This window comes from Cricetulus griseus, chromosome 3 (assembly GCF_003668045.3).
Source record: "Cricetulus griseus strain 17A/GY chromosome 3, alternate assembly CriGri-PICRH-1.0, whole genome shotgun sequence".
Lineage (NCBI taxonomy): Eukaryota > Metazoa > Chordata > Mammalia > Rodentia > Cricetidae > Cricetulus > Cricetulus griseus.
The window spans coordinates 240,741,340-240,760,357 of record NC_048596.1 but is presented as its reverse complement, the minus strand read 5'-3'; the positions used below and the strand labels follow the sequence as shown (position 1 = coordinate 240,760,357).

The following is a 19,018-nucleotide window of genomic DNA, read 5'->3' as shown; positions in this document are numbered from 1 at the left end:
CCATGCTCCCCACCATGATAATATAGACTGAATCTCTGAACTGTAAGCAAGCTATCCCAACTAAATGTTTTCCTTACAAAAATTGCCATGGTCATGATGTCTTCTCACCGCAATAAAAATTCAAACTAAGACACTTGGGATAAGGCTTTATATGTTGCTGGGAGGCTGTAGGGTATATATATAGTTGGGGGCAGAGAGGAGAGCATCATCATTTGCTATAGCAACACAGAAAAGTCCCTCCAGAAACCTCAGCATCTCCTGTGCCTTCCCATCTCAGCAGCACTCAGAGGCCATGCATAGAAACCCACTTGCTTGCTCAATATTAAAAATGTTTACCGGAAATATTTTTTGGCCATCAACCATATGTCAGACAGTATACCTGGAAGCTAGCATGTGGGCAGACAAGACAGTCATCATAGCCTCTTCTTTTCTCAAAGACTTTTTCAGATATGTAACCACTCCATGGTGGATGGCATTAGAAAAAAAAAAAATGAAAGGATATGATAGTGTTGAGGAAAAGGTAGCTGTCACCTGGAAACACACATCATGGAAACTAGGGCCTATGTCTTTCTCTGCACTAGAAGTGTGATCTTGGCCAGTGGAGCCATTGTTCCTAGCTGGACCCCAGACCCAGAAGAGGTCCCTAACAGACCCACCTTTAAGTTGAAGACTTTCTTTCCCACAGTCATCTTTTGCTATTTGCAAGGGTCGGTTTGATTGTTTAATTCTCTGCCTTCAAAAGAGGCTTCTCCATCCCTTACTAGTCTATGTAGGCCTGCCCACCTCAGAACTTGCTGTGTAAACCAGACCACCTTGAACTTATGAAGATGCAGCTTCCTCCACTGGAATCAAGGTGTGTACCTATGCCCAGCCTCTTTTGGCTCCTTAAATCCTACTTCTGTCTATTTCAGCCAGTTCGTGATTATTGCTATTATCTCAAGGGAGAAAAGTGAAGGCTGCCTTTGGTCTCACAATCTAACAAAAGAAAATTAAGAAAATAAAAAAAAAACTATTTCTGTCAGCAAAGCTAAGTTCTAACTTGTCAGAAAAGGTGATAAATTAGTTAGAAATCATTAGCACTTGATGTAAAGTTGCTCTCACACTCACCTTGAATGTCAAAAGATATACAGGTAGGTAGCCACTTTTCAACTCTGCCCACAGTAGCTATCAGAAATATTTCCAGTCTCTCTTAAGCACCCAGAAACACTTCCAGAGCTTTCCACACCATACTTGCCTCCCTAGAATGAAATCTCACTACTACTGAGGGAACAGGTGCCACTCCACTGTTATGACCTGGCAACTCATGTCAGACACAACTAGGATCTCAAATAGAGGGGACCCCCTTTGCAGGTATATGTGCATGCATCTCTTATGTCTGTGTGCATACTTGAGAATTCAGGAGCACAGCTGAAAAGAATGTTTGAAAAGCCACCTCCCCAAGTCACAGCAGCCACCAAGTTTCTTATTCTCAGCAGAGCCAGAGTCTATCCTACTCTGATAAAAGCTAAGGGAACCAAGATGAACTTGTTCACAAATGTCAGGGAAATGGTAGACACAGACAAAGGTGTTTGTCTTGGCATTAGCTGAGATTGAAACACTTTGGAGCATGAAGTTAATGTATGGGCAAATCATCAATAGATATGCAAGTTTAGGTCCTATATACAATAGCTATGATCCCAAGCATCAAAATGCTCCCATTCAATGGTGAAAACCAGAGATATGCAATAGTGGTCTTCACTTTGTCTTTAAATAGTATCCTTGGCATTAAAGAAATGTAATACAGACAAGACCTAAAACCAAAGAATCTCTTTCATCCAGTAAAAAGCTTCTCAATTTATTCTTTCAAATGATTCATGACAAATTCTGGACTCACAAAGAGCATGGTTCTTACAGTAAAATATGTCATAAATTAAAGGAAACCCACCTTAAGTACAAAGCTCTCAGGTTGCATGACCTGGAGTGGGTCGCTTTGGTTTTTTAAATAGTACTAACCACACCTTAAGCTTTCACTGGCCTAACACTGACTGAAAGGACCTAAATGAAATCTAAGAATGGAGTCTCTAGCACTCTTACCCTGACTTACCCTAGTAGTGAAAGATCGACAAAAGCCTACCAAGGTATTGTCTGAAACACAAAACAGTACTTAGAGTACGTCAGGATCCAATAGTTCTAGAATAAGCTCTGTGACCTCCACCAGATCAGAGAAGCTTGATGAGCAGGGCAAGAACATAAAAGAACTATGGGAAAGAATGAATGGGAAAGTGAACCAGACAAAACTAGGTATAAAAACTAAACTATTAGTGGAACTTGAAAGCAGTGTTTTGTTCCCTGCCTGGATTTTGTGACTTCCCTGGTTCTTGAGGACTCATTTTGGTCAGAGGATGGCCCCAATCACAGGTCTGTCCTGTGACCGAGTTCATGATTCCTTCATATGCTGTCATTTCCCCCTCTGTGTGTGTGCATGTGCATGAGTGTGTGAGTGTGCGTGTGCATGTGGGTTTTCTTCCTTTCACCAAATCCTAGCAAATATTAAGGAGAACTTTTGTCTCACAAGGGAAGTTTGAAAAGCAAATGTTTCAACCTAGAATGTCAAACACCAATATTTTAAACATTACTGTGGTACTGAGAGGTTCCCATACAAGTCATCTTCAAAGCAAGGGTTCTGGAGCTTTCTTCTGAACATTCAGTGCAACCTGAAAACCAATAGGAAGCAACTTAGCTCGACTCTCTTGAAACACCAGGTAATTGTCCCATTCTATCTCCCCCCCAATAAATGCAAAAGTACTCTTCCTTATCAGTTCTTATCTTTTTTTTCCTTTTCTGTTGTCTTATTAACTCACACATTACTCATCTTTTGTTTTGATGAACACAACACATACCGAAGTAACGTTCCTCAGTGTGGCTGGCCGTGACATCACCAGCACCACACACATCAGAAAGGCACTCTTCACCAAAAAGACTAATTTTGCCACTTTTTTCCGCCTTACGTATTTCAGGTCAGTCAACTCTACCTTGCCTATTCTTCTTGAATTGGTGTAAGACTTTTTTTTCTCAGCACCACAAAGTCTCAATTTAAAATGAAGGGCAGATTCCTTTGGAACAGTGTAGTCCAACTCTACACATCTTCCAGCTGCTCATCAGCAAAGAACAACCTTTGCTGAGGAAGAGGAGAAGTTCCTACCCTGGCCTATACATTTTCTACAGTGTCTGAGGGCTAAGCCTCGAATCTGATGGTCTTCCCTGTCAGGCTCCTTATGAAAATCTGCATCTTGGTGACTTTTCCAAGGCAGATAGATGGAAGATGGGAGAGCACTTACCAGTTTTCCAGTGTTCTCTGTACAGCATGCACCCTGGAATACCTTTTCCCAAGTTTCCTGACCAGCAGCATCCTGTGTGATCTGGGTCACCAACCAACCCTTTTCTGGGCAGCCTCCCTCTGTTGCTCCCTCACCTCAGCTCACTTTCCCCAAACTCTGTTCACTTTCATCAAACCGTATTGTCACTGTGAGTCTACACCTGAAAAACAGGGGCCAGCTTAACTCAGCCTCGTCTGCACAGATGCAGCCCCTGACTATGAAGGGTCAGTCAGTGTGTTCCATTTCATTACTGTCGAATCCTCCTATTTCACTATCTAAGGCACTCTGTGGCTTTCCAGTGTCTTCTGTCATTTGCCAGGATGGCCCAAATTAGCATCTGTCAGAGAGGCTGAGAAGACTTCAGCCCAGTGTCGCTTTCTCTACTGGTGCCTTCTGAGCATCAATCCCTTCTCCCGGCCTCCTCATGATCTCTCACCTCATTGTCCCAGCTGCACATAACGCCAACGCCTCCGCCTCCGTCTCTACTCTACATGTAAAATACAACTCCTGTTCCCCTGTGCGTCCCCGCTGAGCCTGGGCTGTGTCCTCAGTTGTTTGTGATGCTTTAGTCTCCCGACTGTGTTGGGACTTAGCACTAAACCCTATTGTTCTAACTCCTCAGTCTTCATGTCCTCACAGTGCCTGGCACAAGCACTGATGCTTCCCCCTCCCCCACCCCCACCTCTCTCTCACCCCTCAGAAAGTTCACCTTGACTTTGCCAAGCTTGTGCAGAGCACATGTGTATGGATCAGACAGTCTCCATCGGTGTTTGCAGGTCTAGAGAAAAATCTTTTCCCCCTGTATGAATTTCTCTGCGTAAATTTTATTGTTACACATTCCTTTTCCCAACTTGATGAGCATGCTTTGCATTTCCTTTCATTTTTCAAGATACTTGCTGGACATAGTTGCTTTTATATCATTATGGAATTAATGAAAGGTGTTTTATTCCAGAATCTAAAACACTGTAAAGATAGCACATGTACAAGGAACCAGTCAAGTGGAAAAAAATCACAAAAAATCTCCCAGGTGCTGCCATTTCAGTGTCCCTTTGAATATATGGAACATCCTGGAAGCACCAACCAATGCAAAAAAACCAATGAAGTCAGTCTGTGGAAGCCAGTATGAGGGGTCAGCCTGAGTCCTGTCCTCCCTGTTTGCTGTCTGGTATGTGAGGCATATGTGGAGCCTCCTCTGGCTAGTGAGGACTGTCCCTGCCTTTCCTCGTGTGCTCACTCTCCATGCTGTCAGCCTATCTGCACCTGGCTCCCAGCACCAAAAGGGCAAGGACATGATTCTGTGAATCAGACACAGGGAATCTACATCTCTTTTAAGAAGCTTCAGGAAAGTAGTGAGCACACAGAGAATTTTATTATACAAAGGCACAACACCAAGAAAAGTAACTTTGGAGTACTATAGCACCATAATGGACTCTATCAGGGACATGCTGTCCACAGTTCTGCCTGAAATGTGTCCCCAGCTGATACCAGTTACCCAACAGTATCATGTTATTCTTAAAATAGGAAGTTTTAAAGACTTCAGGACCTGTAAAGAATAATACCTAAACTAGGAAAAGTACTTTACACTTCTTATTAGGACAGAAATGAAAGTGGGGTGTGTCCGAGTGGATAGATCTACTCTAGGGATTCATAGCTCTGTCAAAACTCCTCATTGGCTCTCATACTCCCAAGCAAGGCTCCTGTTCCCTGACTTTCTGGTCCTGCACAGGGGGAGGAGCACTGGCTTGCAGTGGGCTCTCCAGGGCTCACAGCTGGTATGCCCTAGCTGCATTGTCCCAGGAAAGTCACTTTATCTTCAAGAATCTGCTGCCTCCTCTACAAAACATCACCAATATCTAATACAGAAGCTATTGCTAGGTGCATGCTTCCAGTTATTTATAGCCTACCTTTTCCTTTCATAAATTATTCCAATTGCTGTGGCCAGTTGTGTTTTATTAGTATTTTTGCCAATACTTAAGCAATAAATATATACATGATTTTTTAAAATTGTATCTTAAAAAGTCAACATAGCTAAATCAAATATATAATATTTTCTTAATACTGCTTTTTTAAAATTTTTATATGGAACCACAGAGTTCTTTCATAAAATAGCCTAGATCTCTTTTTCTTTTCTTCTTTGCTAAATATAGTTCTAAGCATGATTTTAATAATTAATAAAATAATAAATTTTTAAAAATTAATATACCAAAATCAGTAAAGTTTGAGTATCCAAGACATAGTGCCATGTTCACCTAGAAGAATTGCTGTTTGCTGGGTAGACATTGTCTTTATATTTAGTTAGTTAGTTATTATTTAAATAAATAATATCTTAATAAATATTGCTCTGATGGAACACCATGACCAAAAGCAACTGTGTAGTAAAAGATTTATTTCACCTTACATTTATAGTCTATCATCCAAGGAATTTGGGGCAGGAACCAAAGCAGGGGGCAGGGGGAATGCTGCTTACTGACTTGGTCCCCATGAGTTGTTCAGCCTTATGGTATCCAACACCACCAGCAATCCAGGTGGTTTGCTCACAATGGACTAGGCCCTCCCACAATAATCACAAGTTAAGAAAAAGTGCCAGGACTTGTCCACAGAGCAACTAATGGGGGCATTTTCTCAGTTGAGGTCTCTCCTTACCAATTGATGCTAGCTTGTGTCACATTGACGTAAGCAAGCTGCACAAAGGTAAAAGCTGTGGTACCGTTGATGTCTTCTTTTTCTGAGGAAGAACTGTAGAGAGAGATCACTAGTTTATACACAACAAAGCGCTCTCTGAGCTCACAGCTCTTCTAGACTTAGTATCCAAGTGTCCATACTGGCAACTGGAATCAGGAAGAAAGATGCCACTACAAGCTACTGAATGTTTTACAAGCCAAAACCTTTAAGAATTCTTATACATTTCCTGAACTGTCTGGAAGAACTCAAGAAAGAAACCAAGACCCAATGTCCTTTAAAAAAATGTTTTCTTTATCTTAAAATATCTTAAACTATATCAGATCTTAGCTTACTCTTTTACTGAATAGACATGGAGCAAGTTCTTTTAGAATATTACCTTGTTTTCCTTTTGAATTTCTTCTTCTGCATGGAATTATTCTCAAACCCCAGCTTGTTTTAGTGATTCCTAAGTGACATTGCAGCCTGGTCATACTTTTCTTTCCTATGTCATGTCCATAGAAGAAATGTTTCAATTGGTTATAGTCCTGTCCAGTTCCTGGATGGCTCTTTACCACAGCCAGAGCCGATCAACTATTAACAGAATGAGAAGCCAGAGGACATCCTCCAGGTTTGGCATCTCAAACCTGTAAACACTGTTGCCCTGTACCAGTCTTTGGAAGGACAACTCAATAGATTAGAAGGGAAGATTGACATGAAATATCTATCACAATTTATAAAGTAAATTAAAATAGATTTACTCTTTACTAGGCATCCCTACAGCATAAAATTTGCTGGATTTAATTGTTGATTATGTACTCAGCAAATTGGCTAATTATCTTAGACAGTTGCTTGATGCCTATCAATTTGCATTCCTGTATCTGTTATGACCCTCTTTGGCTCATAATAGACCCTTCATTTAGAATATCTAAGTAACAGGGGCGTTCACTTAATTTTTTGTTATTTGTTTTTTGAGACAGGGTTTCTCTGTGTAGCTTTGTAGACCAGGCTGGCCTCGAACTCACAGAAATCTGCCTGCCTCTACTTCCTGAGTGCTGGGATTAAAGTCATGTGCCCCCACAGCACAGGCATTCACTTAAATTGTAACAGCAGGGAGTTCCATCAGGGAGCAAGTGGGCATCTATATTCTGATGTTCAGAACTCATATGGGCCAGTCATGTGTTTATCATAGCCATGACAGGCTGTGTAGTAGTAGCCTGTGAGTGTGAATATTACTATGCACCACTATAGAGGGAAAGGGAACACTGAGAAATAGCTTTGAGTACATTGCTAAGGTCACCACTTACTAAAACTGCTCGAATGGCTAGAAAGACACTGGGAAGCTTAAGAAACTGATAAGCCGGGATGCTAGAGATGATTAAAGAGTAATGGGAATTCTTATGCATTGCTGGTGTCAATGTAAAATGGATAGCCACTTTGGAGATCAGTTTTGGAATTCCTTAAAAAGTGCAACACAAATTTACAGTATGGTCAGTATAAATGCCCGTAACTTCAGCTCCAAGGGATCTGACACCTCCGTGGGCACTTGCATACACATGTGTACAGATACACAGGAACACATGCACACAATATGGGTTATGTATTTATTCCAGTGAGTGATTGATTTCTTTTTGGGGGTGACATGCATGCCAATATTCACTGTGTTGGTCAGAGGACAACTTGCAGGAGTCATTTCTGTCCTTCCACCATATCGTCCCCAAGGGATAGACCTCAGAAGAGGTGGAACCCAAGCTGAATATAAGGCCAATCTCCCCACCATGGCTAGGTGTGTATTGTTGTAGTTCAGCTCAAACTCTGGGGTGCATTTCTGGAATTCAAATCCTAGTTTTACTTTTAAAATGTCTTCGGGGAAAGTTTTTGAAATCCCATGCACACATGCACACATGCACGCACGCGCACACACACACACATACACATACACACACAATAAACAAATAAATTATTTTTTTCCAAAGAAAAGTGCCAAGGCTGGTATGGTGGTACCCACCTTTAATCCCAAAACTTGGAAGGCAGAGGCTGACAGATCCCTGAGTTCAAAGCCAGTATGGTCTGCAGAGTAAGTTCTAGGACATCCATGGCTACATAGAAAAACCCTGTCTCAATCCCCCACCCCCAAAAAGTAGCAACTGAGAACTGCAGATATTATGGGATATTCTGTCCTGACTGCTCCAATTCTCGGATTTCTAGAGGACATCAGAAAGTGTGTTACAGTTCTGTATAAGACACCCAGAACCCTGAATCTGGGAGAGCAGAGCTGCCAGCCTAACTGGCACTTCCCCTAAACTAACAGTTCTGTGAATGATGGGCACAGGCACAACTTTAAGTTTGAGCTTTGCATTTGAATTGTGTTGTTTCATCCTACACATGCCTGAGAAGCCTCCTAGGTGTGTGGTAATTGTGTAAACAGGCAGAAAAGTGTCCAGCCACACACTGCAACTGAGAAATGTCAAAAATTGGATGTTATGGCAAGCCAAATAGGGAATTAATAATATATTTAGAATTTCTAATAAAGTGTCTGTCAAGCAAGCAACACCATATTACATATACAAAAAAATAAATCCTGCCTGGGTATAGTGCTCTTGCCAAGAAGTATACACTGTATTCATGAAAATAGAATGATTCAACCCCCGGAAGAAATGTCTGTTACCTGGCATTTCCTATAATGTTCCATTCACTTTTGTATTTTTTTTTTTTACATCCCTGTGTAGCTTCACCAATCTTCCCAGACATCAGTGGGTCAAGCAGGCACCCAAGGCAACCTTCTGCATCTGGCTCATGGCCAAGCATCCACATCTCAAAGTCCCGTGCGACAGGCTTCTTCCTCCTCCTCCTCATCCTCCTCTTCTTCAGCTTTGAGCGTGGGCCAGTTAGTCAGCAGTAAGTATCCTTCCTGCTCCATCTAATCATGGCAACCTTCTTGCTGCCTGTTGCAATCTCTTCTCCCCCCTCTCTCTCCCTACCTGTCTTCCCCTCTCTCTCCCTCTCACCCTTTATTTCCACCCTTGTTCATTTCTGGGTATGCTAGACCAAAAATGGAATGCCATCTGTGTCCAAGGCCAGATGACTCCTTAGGGCAGCTGGCCCCCACAGTACACTCCTGCATTAGTGCAAGCTGGGAGCAGGTTCCATTTTCAGGGGATTCCGGTGTGCTGAGTCAGACCTGCCACTTCCAAAGCTAGAAACTGATCGGCTTGCAGGGCATGAGCAAACAGCTCTGAGCTGAAATAACCAACAACAGGCACTCAGCCAGAAGGTCAAGCTGTTTTCCTGTGTGTTTGAAGTCCCCTGCCATTCTGTCTCTAGGTGTCAGAGGAAATAAAGGAGAGCATGGCTGTGGGCGGGTGTGTGAACGAACAATGAGCCACCTTCTGTGACACATGGAAGTCGCTGCACGGGCTGGAATAAGATGGAAATCTCTAAACAACCATTCACAAAATAAAACAAGCCTGGAGGCTGTCTCCACAGGAAAATGGTTATGATAGTCTATATATGGTGTTGTGGAGTTGGCATATGTCCTTAGAGAAGACAGCATATTTGTCCCATGCAAACAAAAACATGTGAAGATGGATAGGACAATGGGCCTATTAAATATTATTTACTTACCTCTGCATAATTTTTACTAAATTTTCAGACCAGAGACAGATATATATATATATATATATATATGTATGTATGTATGTATGTATGTATGTATATGAATTCAGCAGGATTCCAACAGTCATGGATTTAAAAGGCCAAGTCACTGCATAGGCATTTAGGCCATAAAATAAGGATGCCTGTATCAGGATAAAGAGAAGGACCCATTAAAGCTAGAGCATGGAGATGGAGATCTTCACAAAGAATGGGGCAAATCTGGTAATACAAAGTGACACTCACCAAAGGGGGAAAAAACCTTATTGTTGAACAACATAGATAATTTAGACTAGGAAGATGCTGTGGGTAGGGAAGAAAATGAGGCACTAGGGGAAGGTGCTACAATGCCCAGGTCCTTCAGGGTCCTCTTGGACACTGGACACTCTTAGTCTTGAATGTAGCTCAACACGAAGACGCAGTGGGTGGGGGGCACATATAGAGTTTTCTCTTTAGTCTGTCTAAATTCTGTTTGGCTAGAAACCCTTGTGTCAGCTGAATAAAATCATAGACAAATTAATCTTATATCTTCATATTTTCTAGAAAGAAACACCTCACATGGTTATTGTAAGAAAAGATTCAAAATCTACCCAAATTCAATTTCCTATGTGTTTAGAAAATACCCATTTTAAACAGCAATAATGTGTGCACGCACACAACACCCCACATGCATTTGAAGCAGAAGAGATGACATCCAGACACGGAGCCTGAACAGGGAGGAGCCCATACCAACTGCAGATCCTCTCTGCCTAAGAGGGGCTGGTGGCACCAGTCAACATCAAAATGCATAAATCCAGTGTGAACCTGCAACCATTATAGGTGTGGAACGTACTATTTAGTTATTTCTCTTCTGTATGGAAATCCAATCATAAAAGAAATGTTTGATTCACATATTTATAGACCATATCCATTCCATCTCAGTAATTTGCTATAATGTCTTATTTCAGAGAAATATGTTTACTGGTGTGTTATGGAGCACATGATAAAGGGTACAGTCTTATCAGCTCTTTTACACTCAGCAAGAAGGGCACAGGGTAAAGCCTGAAAAGATCTGAGTGTGGGAACTTTAGACCCTGTGGAGCCAGGCCAGGTCACGTGCAGGAGCCCACACATGCGTAAACACACACACACACACACACACACACACACACACTATGGTTGTACTTGTCAGCACAGAGACTCTTTCAACCCTGTAGTTCAGGGATTTTTGTGGAAGTCTTGACCATATAGACATGGTTGATAAGTATCTCAATCTCCAGCTCTTATCCCCCTAGATTTTATCATAGCTTGTTTTTTTTTTTTTTTTTGAATGACCAACCTCTTCCTTAGGCTATACAGGAGCCAATTAGTAGTCACCTAATTAGGACAAAATATGTTCCTATCATCCAAGAAATTCCAAGGAGTTTAGAAGGTCTTTGTTGGGAACCCAAAAGGAAACATTCAAGTGAGGATCATAGCATTCTTGTAATTACTTAGAACACTATAAGAGTTTTTGAGAGTTATATTTCTTATATGACAATATCATACAAACTTTGATCAGAGTTATAGTTAGTGAATCTTCCATATCACTGTCAAAGAGGATGTTGTCCAACCTTCCAGAGATAAAAAGTTAGTATTAAAATGTCTAGCTCACTCCAGGCAAAAGAATACCAAGTTGATCCCTTGTAATAATCAAATGGCCTTCATGAGCAATGAACTCCTCATCTGAACTCAGAGAAACCAAATAAACATCCTTGTCAAAACCCTGTAGCCCTGACACCCTTCCTTTAACCTTGCTCAGTTTCCATAGCTCTCATAGATTGACACTGTTTCTATATGCTGGGTTTTTTACATTTTTTCATGTGTGTGTGTATGGATGTGGTGTGTGCATACATGTTCACTTGTATATGGATGCACGCGTGTGCACATGTGCACGTGTGCATGTGTGTGTGTGTGTGTGTGTTTGTGTTTGTGTGTGTGTGAGAGAGAGAGAGAGAGACAGAGAGAGAGACAGAGACAGACACACACACACAGAGAGAGAGAGAGAGAGAGAGAGAGAGAGAGAAGAAGAAGAAGAAGAAGAAGAAGAAGAAGAAGAAGAAGAAGAAGAAGAAGAAGAAGAAGAAGAAGAAAGATGCCAGGTTGATATCCAGAATCTTCCTTGATAGGTCTTCCACTTTACTCAGTAAGGCAGGATGTCTCAACCAAAGCCAGAACTCAAAGCTATGGGTAGTCTCACTGACTGGCTTCCTCTGGGAAGCCCATCTCTGCCCGTCTTTGCATTCATTCTGGGGTTAGAATTGCAGGCAGTATCTCCTGCTTTTTACATGGGTTCTAGGGATCCCCCTGCTTAAGCAAGAGCTTAAACTATTAAGAGCTTAAACTTTCTAAGCTGGACTTTCAGAAAATCTAGAAGAAAAATCAAATAAATGACTTTAAAATCCAAGCTTGGTTTGAAATTTACAATAGACTAATTTCAAATAGGTGGGTTTGAGGTTTTAACTGCTGGCAGGGAGAGCGGCTGTGGTTTTTATTCCTATTATCCATATACTGTTTAGAAACTCCTGACTTGTGAGCTTGACCATTAGCAAAAGATTGATAGCTACTGTCTCAAAACTAAAGCTGAACCAGAAAGATGGAGACAGCTTATAGCATAGAGAAATCTCTGAAACAGCCAGTGACATCATCATGATGCAAGGGCTTCTCCCAAACCACATTCTCAATCTCTGATGGATTCTCATTTTTCAGAACTATAGGGTACGCACACCCACTGACTGCTATGAGACAATACTGAAAAGCTGATGGTTGTTCTGTTTCTCTAAGATTTTCATTCATTAAAATAATAATAATAGCCAGGCATTGGTGGCGTATACCTTTAATCCCAGCACTTGGGAGGCAGAGACAGGTGAATCTCTGTGAGTTTGAGGCCAGCCTGGTCTACAGAATGAGTGCCCAGACAGGCTCCAAAGCTACACAGAGAAACCCTGTCTTGAAAAACCAAAGTAATAATAATAATAATAATAATAATAATAATAATAATAATAATAAAATTTCATTTATGCTTTTGGCAAGTTCATTAAAGATGCATTTAATGCCTGTAACAATTCTATAAGCAGGGATCATAGCAGGGTGATGTTCATGTGAGGAATGTTCAATTACTTAGCAACACTCTACATAAATATCAGGCTAACAGCAAGATGAAACAAACAGAAACCACAGCAATATCTGTCCTGTCCTGGTGTATCCCAAGCCCCCAATTCCACACAGACCCAGACACCATGCACCAGAGTCCACAGAACAGGTTTGTTCTCACTCAGCTTGCATTTCATTTCCATAAAAAAACCCTTTGTTTTCTCAGTCTTAACATTCTGGATTTGATGTGGGAACTGTCACTATACTTTTGAGTCACTGTAAATGTCCAAGTCCAATGTTCCTTAAATCCCTGGTGATTCCCTCTACAGAGCCAGGGCTGCACAATACCCTGTGTGGTGTCATGGCCACTTTTAGGGTGGACCTTGACTATCACTGCTATTCTTTCCTGGCCTTAAGTGCAGGGCTTACTTAATCTTAGACAACTTCTACAAAAAGACCGCCACTTCCTCTATCCAGAGAAACTCTACCCGAGGTTTCTGGCTGGAGTTGCTGGATCCACTTTGAGCCCTGAAGATTCCTCTTGTGGTTCCAATCAAGCTGACCTCAAATCAACTTCATGAGCATGAATGGGTTCTGAAAAACAGTTCCTTCCATGAAAAGGATGCCACACCCAGATTCAGTAAAGTTGGAAGGAAAGGTGGAGATATGCATGCAAGAGCAGGTAGCCCCCCCCCCCGTAAGAGCACCTGTACCACCTGTAAAATGTGCTCCTGGCCATACCAGGTGACTCAAGCCTACCAAATTAAGAAAAATCACCATTCTAAAGCCATGTCTGTACAAAGAAAGTCTCTGGCTTTTTTTTTTTTTCTTTCTTAAGTCTTGAGTTTTGAGTCTTTGAGTGCCCAGTGGTACTTGCAAGGCTGCCAAACACTTGACCATCTTTGGAAGAGACTAAGCCAATCTTTCCTTTCTCTGTACCATTCTGTACTAGCCAATGCCCACCTCTGTTCTAAACCAGTATTCCTCAGTTGCTAATTTTTGTGCCTCTCTCCTCTTGCAAGTAGACTTTTAAAACTTTTTCTTAATCCTAATAATTCTTCCTTCCACCATGAGGGGTTTTGTTTTGTTTTGTTTTTAACATAGATAGGCTGTAAATCTGTCCTGTTTATGTACTGCCGTCTTTGATAATGACAGCCACTATGTTACCTAGCATTTCCTGCTTAAGCCCCAGAACCAAGCAGCAAGAATGCCCAGTCTAAACTCAGGCTCACAGTTCATCTTAGACAGGCAGCAAATGTTCGAGGAGCTGCAGAAGAGGGGCTGAGGGGCAGTGAGAATCAGTTCCAGGTGACTGGACACAACTACTGAAAATGTAGATCCTCTGCACTGGAAAGCACATCAAACTCTTGCTTTTCCTTTAAAACCCCTTTTTATGTTGGTGGCAAGTAATTCAAAATATGTGAGAGCCTTCCGCATTACTCATTTGCAGCTCCTGATTCTGGGATTGTTTTAACGAGGAAATAAGACAAGAGCTAGAGGCAGCCATGTGTACAGATGTGGTCTCCCAGAATTCTTTGTGAACCCTGAAAGCCACTCCACACTACTATGCTAGTAGGATTTAAAATTCAGAGGACAGTCTCTACCAGAAAACACTCAAAAATCTTGCATTAAGTCAATGTCAGATTTCTAGAAGGAAATTGGGGTAGGGGGTAGGAAAAAAGGATTTTAATTCATCTTATCCAAACCTACCATATAAACAACCCACCAAGCCCTGACATTCATGCAGGCTGTCAGTGTGCTGCCCTGAGCTGTTCAACACTTGGATGAGTTCCTTCTCCAGCCTGCCTGTCCCTTCTACTCACAAAGCAAAACCCTTTACATTCTCTGGCAAGATGGACCCCTCCTGCCCCTCTTCCCTTCTCTGCATATCTAGGCCTGAATCACACTACCAGTTTTTTATTTTGTTTTGTATTTTCTTTTTTCATTGAAACTAAATTTTTCCACATAGTATATTCTGATTATGAATTTCCCCTCCCCCAGCTCCTCCTAGATCCCCTCCTACCTCCCCTCCCACCCAAATCCATGCCCTTTCTTTCTCTCTCTTATTAGAAAACAAACAGGCATCTACAAAATAATGATAAAAATAAAAACAAATGAACCAGAATAGGGAAAGGGAAACAAACAAAAGAGCCAAACAAAAATCACAAGAAATGTATATAGATACAGACACACACACACATTCACAGAGAGAGATCTCATAGAAACACAAAAATCAGAAATCATTATATATATATATATACATATACATATACATACATACATACATACATATATATATATATATATATATATATATATATATTATATCAAGACCTGTAAGGTTAAAAAAATTAAAAAAAAACTCCAAAACTGCCACTGAGTTTGTTTCATGCTGGCCATCTATTGCTGCATTTGGAGCTCTTAAGAGTGGGCTGCATCCCCAGTGACACTCCCACCACACCTTGATTACTTTCTCTCATTTTCTGTTGGTTTTTTCATGCATTAGAATTGGACCTAAGTGTACATGCCTCCCCACTCCACTCAGAAACCAGGAGTCACTTAAAACTGCTTACAAACTGACTGCAGTGGCCAAACCACTATCTAATCTCTCTATGATGAAATGAGGACTAGTGCTATGAAAATTCTAAGGACTTCTTAAACGGTCTTTCTGAGTTGCCCTGTTTAGCCTTGGGCTGGGGTTCAAGACTCCTCTTGCTTCAGCACCACACATACTTGCTACTATACCTGGCCAGAGGTTTATTTTTAGTGAAGATACATGTAAAATGTATAGCTGTGTTATTCCTTCTATTAACAGCACATTTTCCACAGCCTGTGGGGATCAACCCCCCACCCCACCCCACCTTGTACTGGGAGAAGCTATACACAGTACTCTAGGCCCTTCCCCAACAGACATACAGATACCACCTTCCTTATTTAAAAGCATTTTAAAATTTGTCACTTAGGATGCAAATGTTTCTTTTAGTCATAGCCAAAGAGTATATAGCACTGAGCCCAGAACAGTATCATGGTCTACAGTCCTGGGACAAGAACAGACAGGCACTGAAATTGATGGGTTGCTGTGCAGAAAGCGGAAGCCCAACTTTCAGCTAAGTCGGAAGAGTGAGGTGAACAACAATAGAGATGCTTGCAGCAGGACCAGCTTCTCGACGGGCAGCATTGAGCCGCGCTGAAATCTCTCACCAGGCCCAGCCCATGCTGGCTCCAGCTTGGTGAATGCTTTCATTTATCCAGGGATCAGTAGCCAGGGGGGAGAAAGTTTCATTCTCCAGCTGTTGTGTCATTTCCCTTGATAAGTCCTAAATTGACCGCGTTATCCGGCACCAAAGGAGCCTTCCTGTGGTAGGCAGTTTTTATTATGTGCCCTTTCAGGAGACAAAGGCAGCTGTGAGGGTAAACCGCTATGGGGAAGAAAGACAATATTATTCTCACAGCTTCATAACCATGCTCTTCTGAGGGGTAATGCGAACATAAGAAATGAGGCGAGATTACCATCTATTAGCCTGGCTATGTGGCAATCAGGTAAAAGAAAAATACAAAGTACCATTTCCTTCGTGGGCAATTGTTAACATGGGGAATTCCAATTAAGACATTTCGAACAGAAACCTCCTTGTGTTTATGTTTTTGCACAATATATGAATGGGCTTACCTACAAGGTGCGGCCGGGTCCCTCCAGCAAGAGCCTCCCTTTGCTGGCTGCCGCTGCTGCTAATCCCCAAAGAAGTGTGCTTTTGCTTTGGGAAGTGACAGGGTAAATAGGAGTGGCTTTATCTGGGATAGAAGGTCATTGAAGGATGGCTTGAGACGGAGGAATATGTACTGAAGGATGAGAGACAAAGACGGGTACTGTGATGGTGTCTCCATCGCTCTGTGGCTGCTCAGTGATAAACATACTGACAGGCTGTGTGTTGACGTGTTGATCCTGTTTTAAAAACATCTCCACAGATCCTCAAACGGCATCGGGTGAGGTGGACGGGGTTAATCTGGAGGAGATTCGAGAATTTGCCAAAGCTTTTAAAATCCGACGCCTGTCCCTTGGCCTGACGCAGACTCAGGTGGGACAAGCCCTCAGTGCCACAGAGGGCCCCGCATACAGCCAGTCAGCCATCTGCAGGTAACGGGCTCTGCATGCTGTCACTGGCCAGCAGGGGCCTTGTTTGTTCTTGCGGCTCAGCTCTTTTTTGGGTTGGCAAACTGGAGGAATAGAGCATGGTAATGAAGATTGGGGTAGTTGTGTGCTGGGACTGGTGACACTGATGCAAAATGGGGTGTCAATGCAGAGTTAAGGGGTCCTGGCCTCCTAACTCTTATCAACTCTAAGAACTTCCAAGGCTGACAGGTTGAAATCTGTTGCCCTGGGCAGGGATCTCCTTTCTCCTGTATGCCCCTACCAGATGAAAATGCCAACTCTTGTCCACACATGGGCATCCTGAGCAAAAACAAAGCTGCTAGTTCACCCTACTGTTAACTATTAACTTCCCAGAGATGGCTCCAAGGTTTCCCATGGAACACACGTTTTAGCAAATTTCACTATCCGTGGGAGGAATTTTTATAACTTGCCTGCCCAGACACATCCTTATAAGCAGAAAAGGAAAGTAGAAGAAAGAAAAAAAGTCTTACAAATGGGTTGTGAATCTGGCCTAACTGTACCCACACCCTCCCTCCACATTAAATAAATGACTGAATCCAGCCTTGGTTGTGTTTGAGTTGATCTGGGTTAAGTCTTAAGGAGCAGCCCCCACGCATGTCTGTGTGTTGCACTAATCCCATGTTTATGCATGAGGTAACGAAGGCACTCGGTAGGAGCTTTTTCCTCTTGGGCAATGCCTTAGGAGTCCTCCTCCATCAGGAACAGCCAAGAAACCAACTCTAAACTCATTTAAGTGGATTTTGTTCTTGGTGATCCATGAAATGCTGTCTTTTTATCTGCTCTTTATACTTTTAATGTATTCCCCAAAGGACAGAAGTGTACTTTTCCTGCAGTTTAAGACTAAGGTTATAAATAACATCAGTATGGGGTGGTAGCTTGCAGCTCACATTTTGCTCAATGATTTTCCATAAAACCCATTGATTGTTGTTAAATACAAAAAGCACCATAGGATCCTTTCACTTCTATGGTCTCCCCTACTGTTTTTTCTTATAAGATACCTCCCTGTAGAAAATAACCTTTATTCAGTCTATACAAGGATACTACTGCTGGGAAATTTATATCAAGGCTTGTATATGTTATTCCAAACAACACATACAGAAGCATCAACGCTAACAAGCAGCATCAATGATGGGAATACTGTCTCTCCCTGACGGGAGACATTAATTTTGTTTGGTTCTGGTGCCTTGTGATCAAGGCAGCCACAGGTTTTATTTTGATGCCAATTTGCCATTGTTGCTAAATTCCTCTTTGGCTTATTTTAGCCCTAAAATGTGATTTTCTTTTATTGACTCAAGTGCTCTCGAATGTGTCAATTCATATGTACATACACACACGGATTCCTGGGCATCCCCAATCAGATATGCTGATTTCTTAAGTTTTCCCCAGCGGGGAGCTAAAAATACTGTAGAATACAGATTTCTGCAAATGTTATTATCATTTAACAGAGCAGACCCCCGTACTTCGAGGCCTTTATCCCATTCCCAGTGTTTTTAGTGATGCTTTTTAGAAGATGTCTATCCAAATTAATTAATTAATAAGTCTCGAGACTTTACATTGGGATATTCTCAGGGAATTCAGAGTGGGAAAGACTATGCATCAATGACAGCACACTGAGATGTCACTCTGTGCTAATTGGCTGCAGTGACTCCTAGATGCGTGTGAGCCTTCTTAACAGAGGTACAAAAGGAAGATGACACCTATACACCAGACATCTCTTTCACCAGCTCTGTCCATTGGTGCCATGGCCCTATGAGGCCAGTTGTGATGCTATCAAGAGTTCAAGCCCCAGGCTTTTCTGATTGATGAAAGATGACAAAATGCAGAAGGTGGCAAGCTGTCATCAAGGTGGCTTTGGGGAGGCTGCCACAGGTGACAAATTCATTAATAGTACTAAGTACTAGAGGAAACAAATTCCTTCCTGAACTCTGTGTGGGAGTGCCATGGAGTTAAACCCTTGGTAGAATGTGTACTGCTCGTCTCAACAAAGAGATCTAAAGATAGACTCCAACACTCAGATCCTGGTGTAGAGGAAGGCTGTCCTGTTCTATCCTTTTGCAAGCATCTTAAAACACAC

General features: G+C 42.0%; 1 protein-coding gene across 1 annotated transcript in view; it reads left to right on the top strand.

The window, feature by feature from the left end:
• Positions 1 to 19,018, top strand: part of Pou6f2 (POU class 6 homeobox 2) — a 492,516-nt gene that overhangs the window by 471,861 nt on the left and 1,637 nt on the right. Inside the window, exons 8-9 of the mRNA XM_027409383.2 lie at positions 8,744 to 8,912; positions 16,740 to 16,908. Of these exons, the coding sequence (XP_027265184.2) occupies positions 8,744 to 8,912; positions 16,740 to 16,908 (338 nt within the window). The remainder of the gene's footprint in view (positions 1 to 8,743; positions 8,913 to 16,739; positions 16,909 to 19,018) is intronic.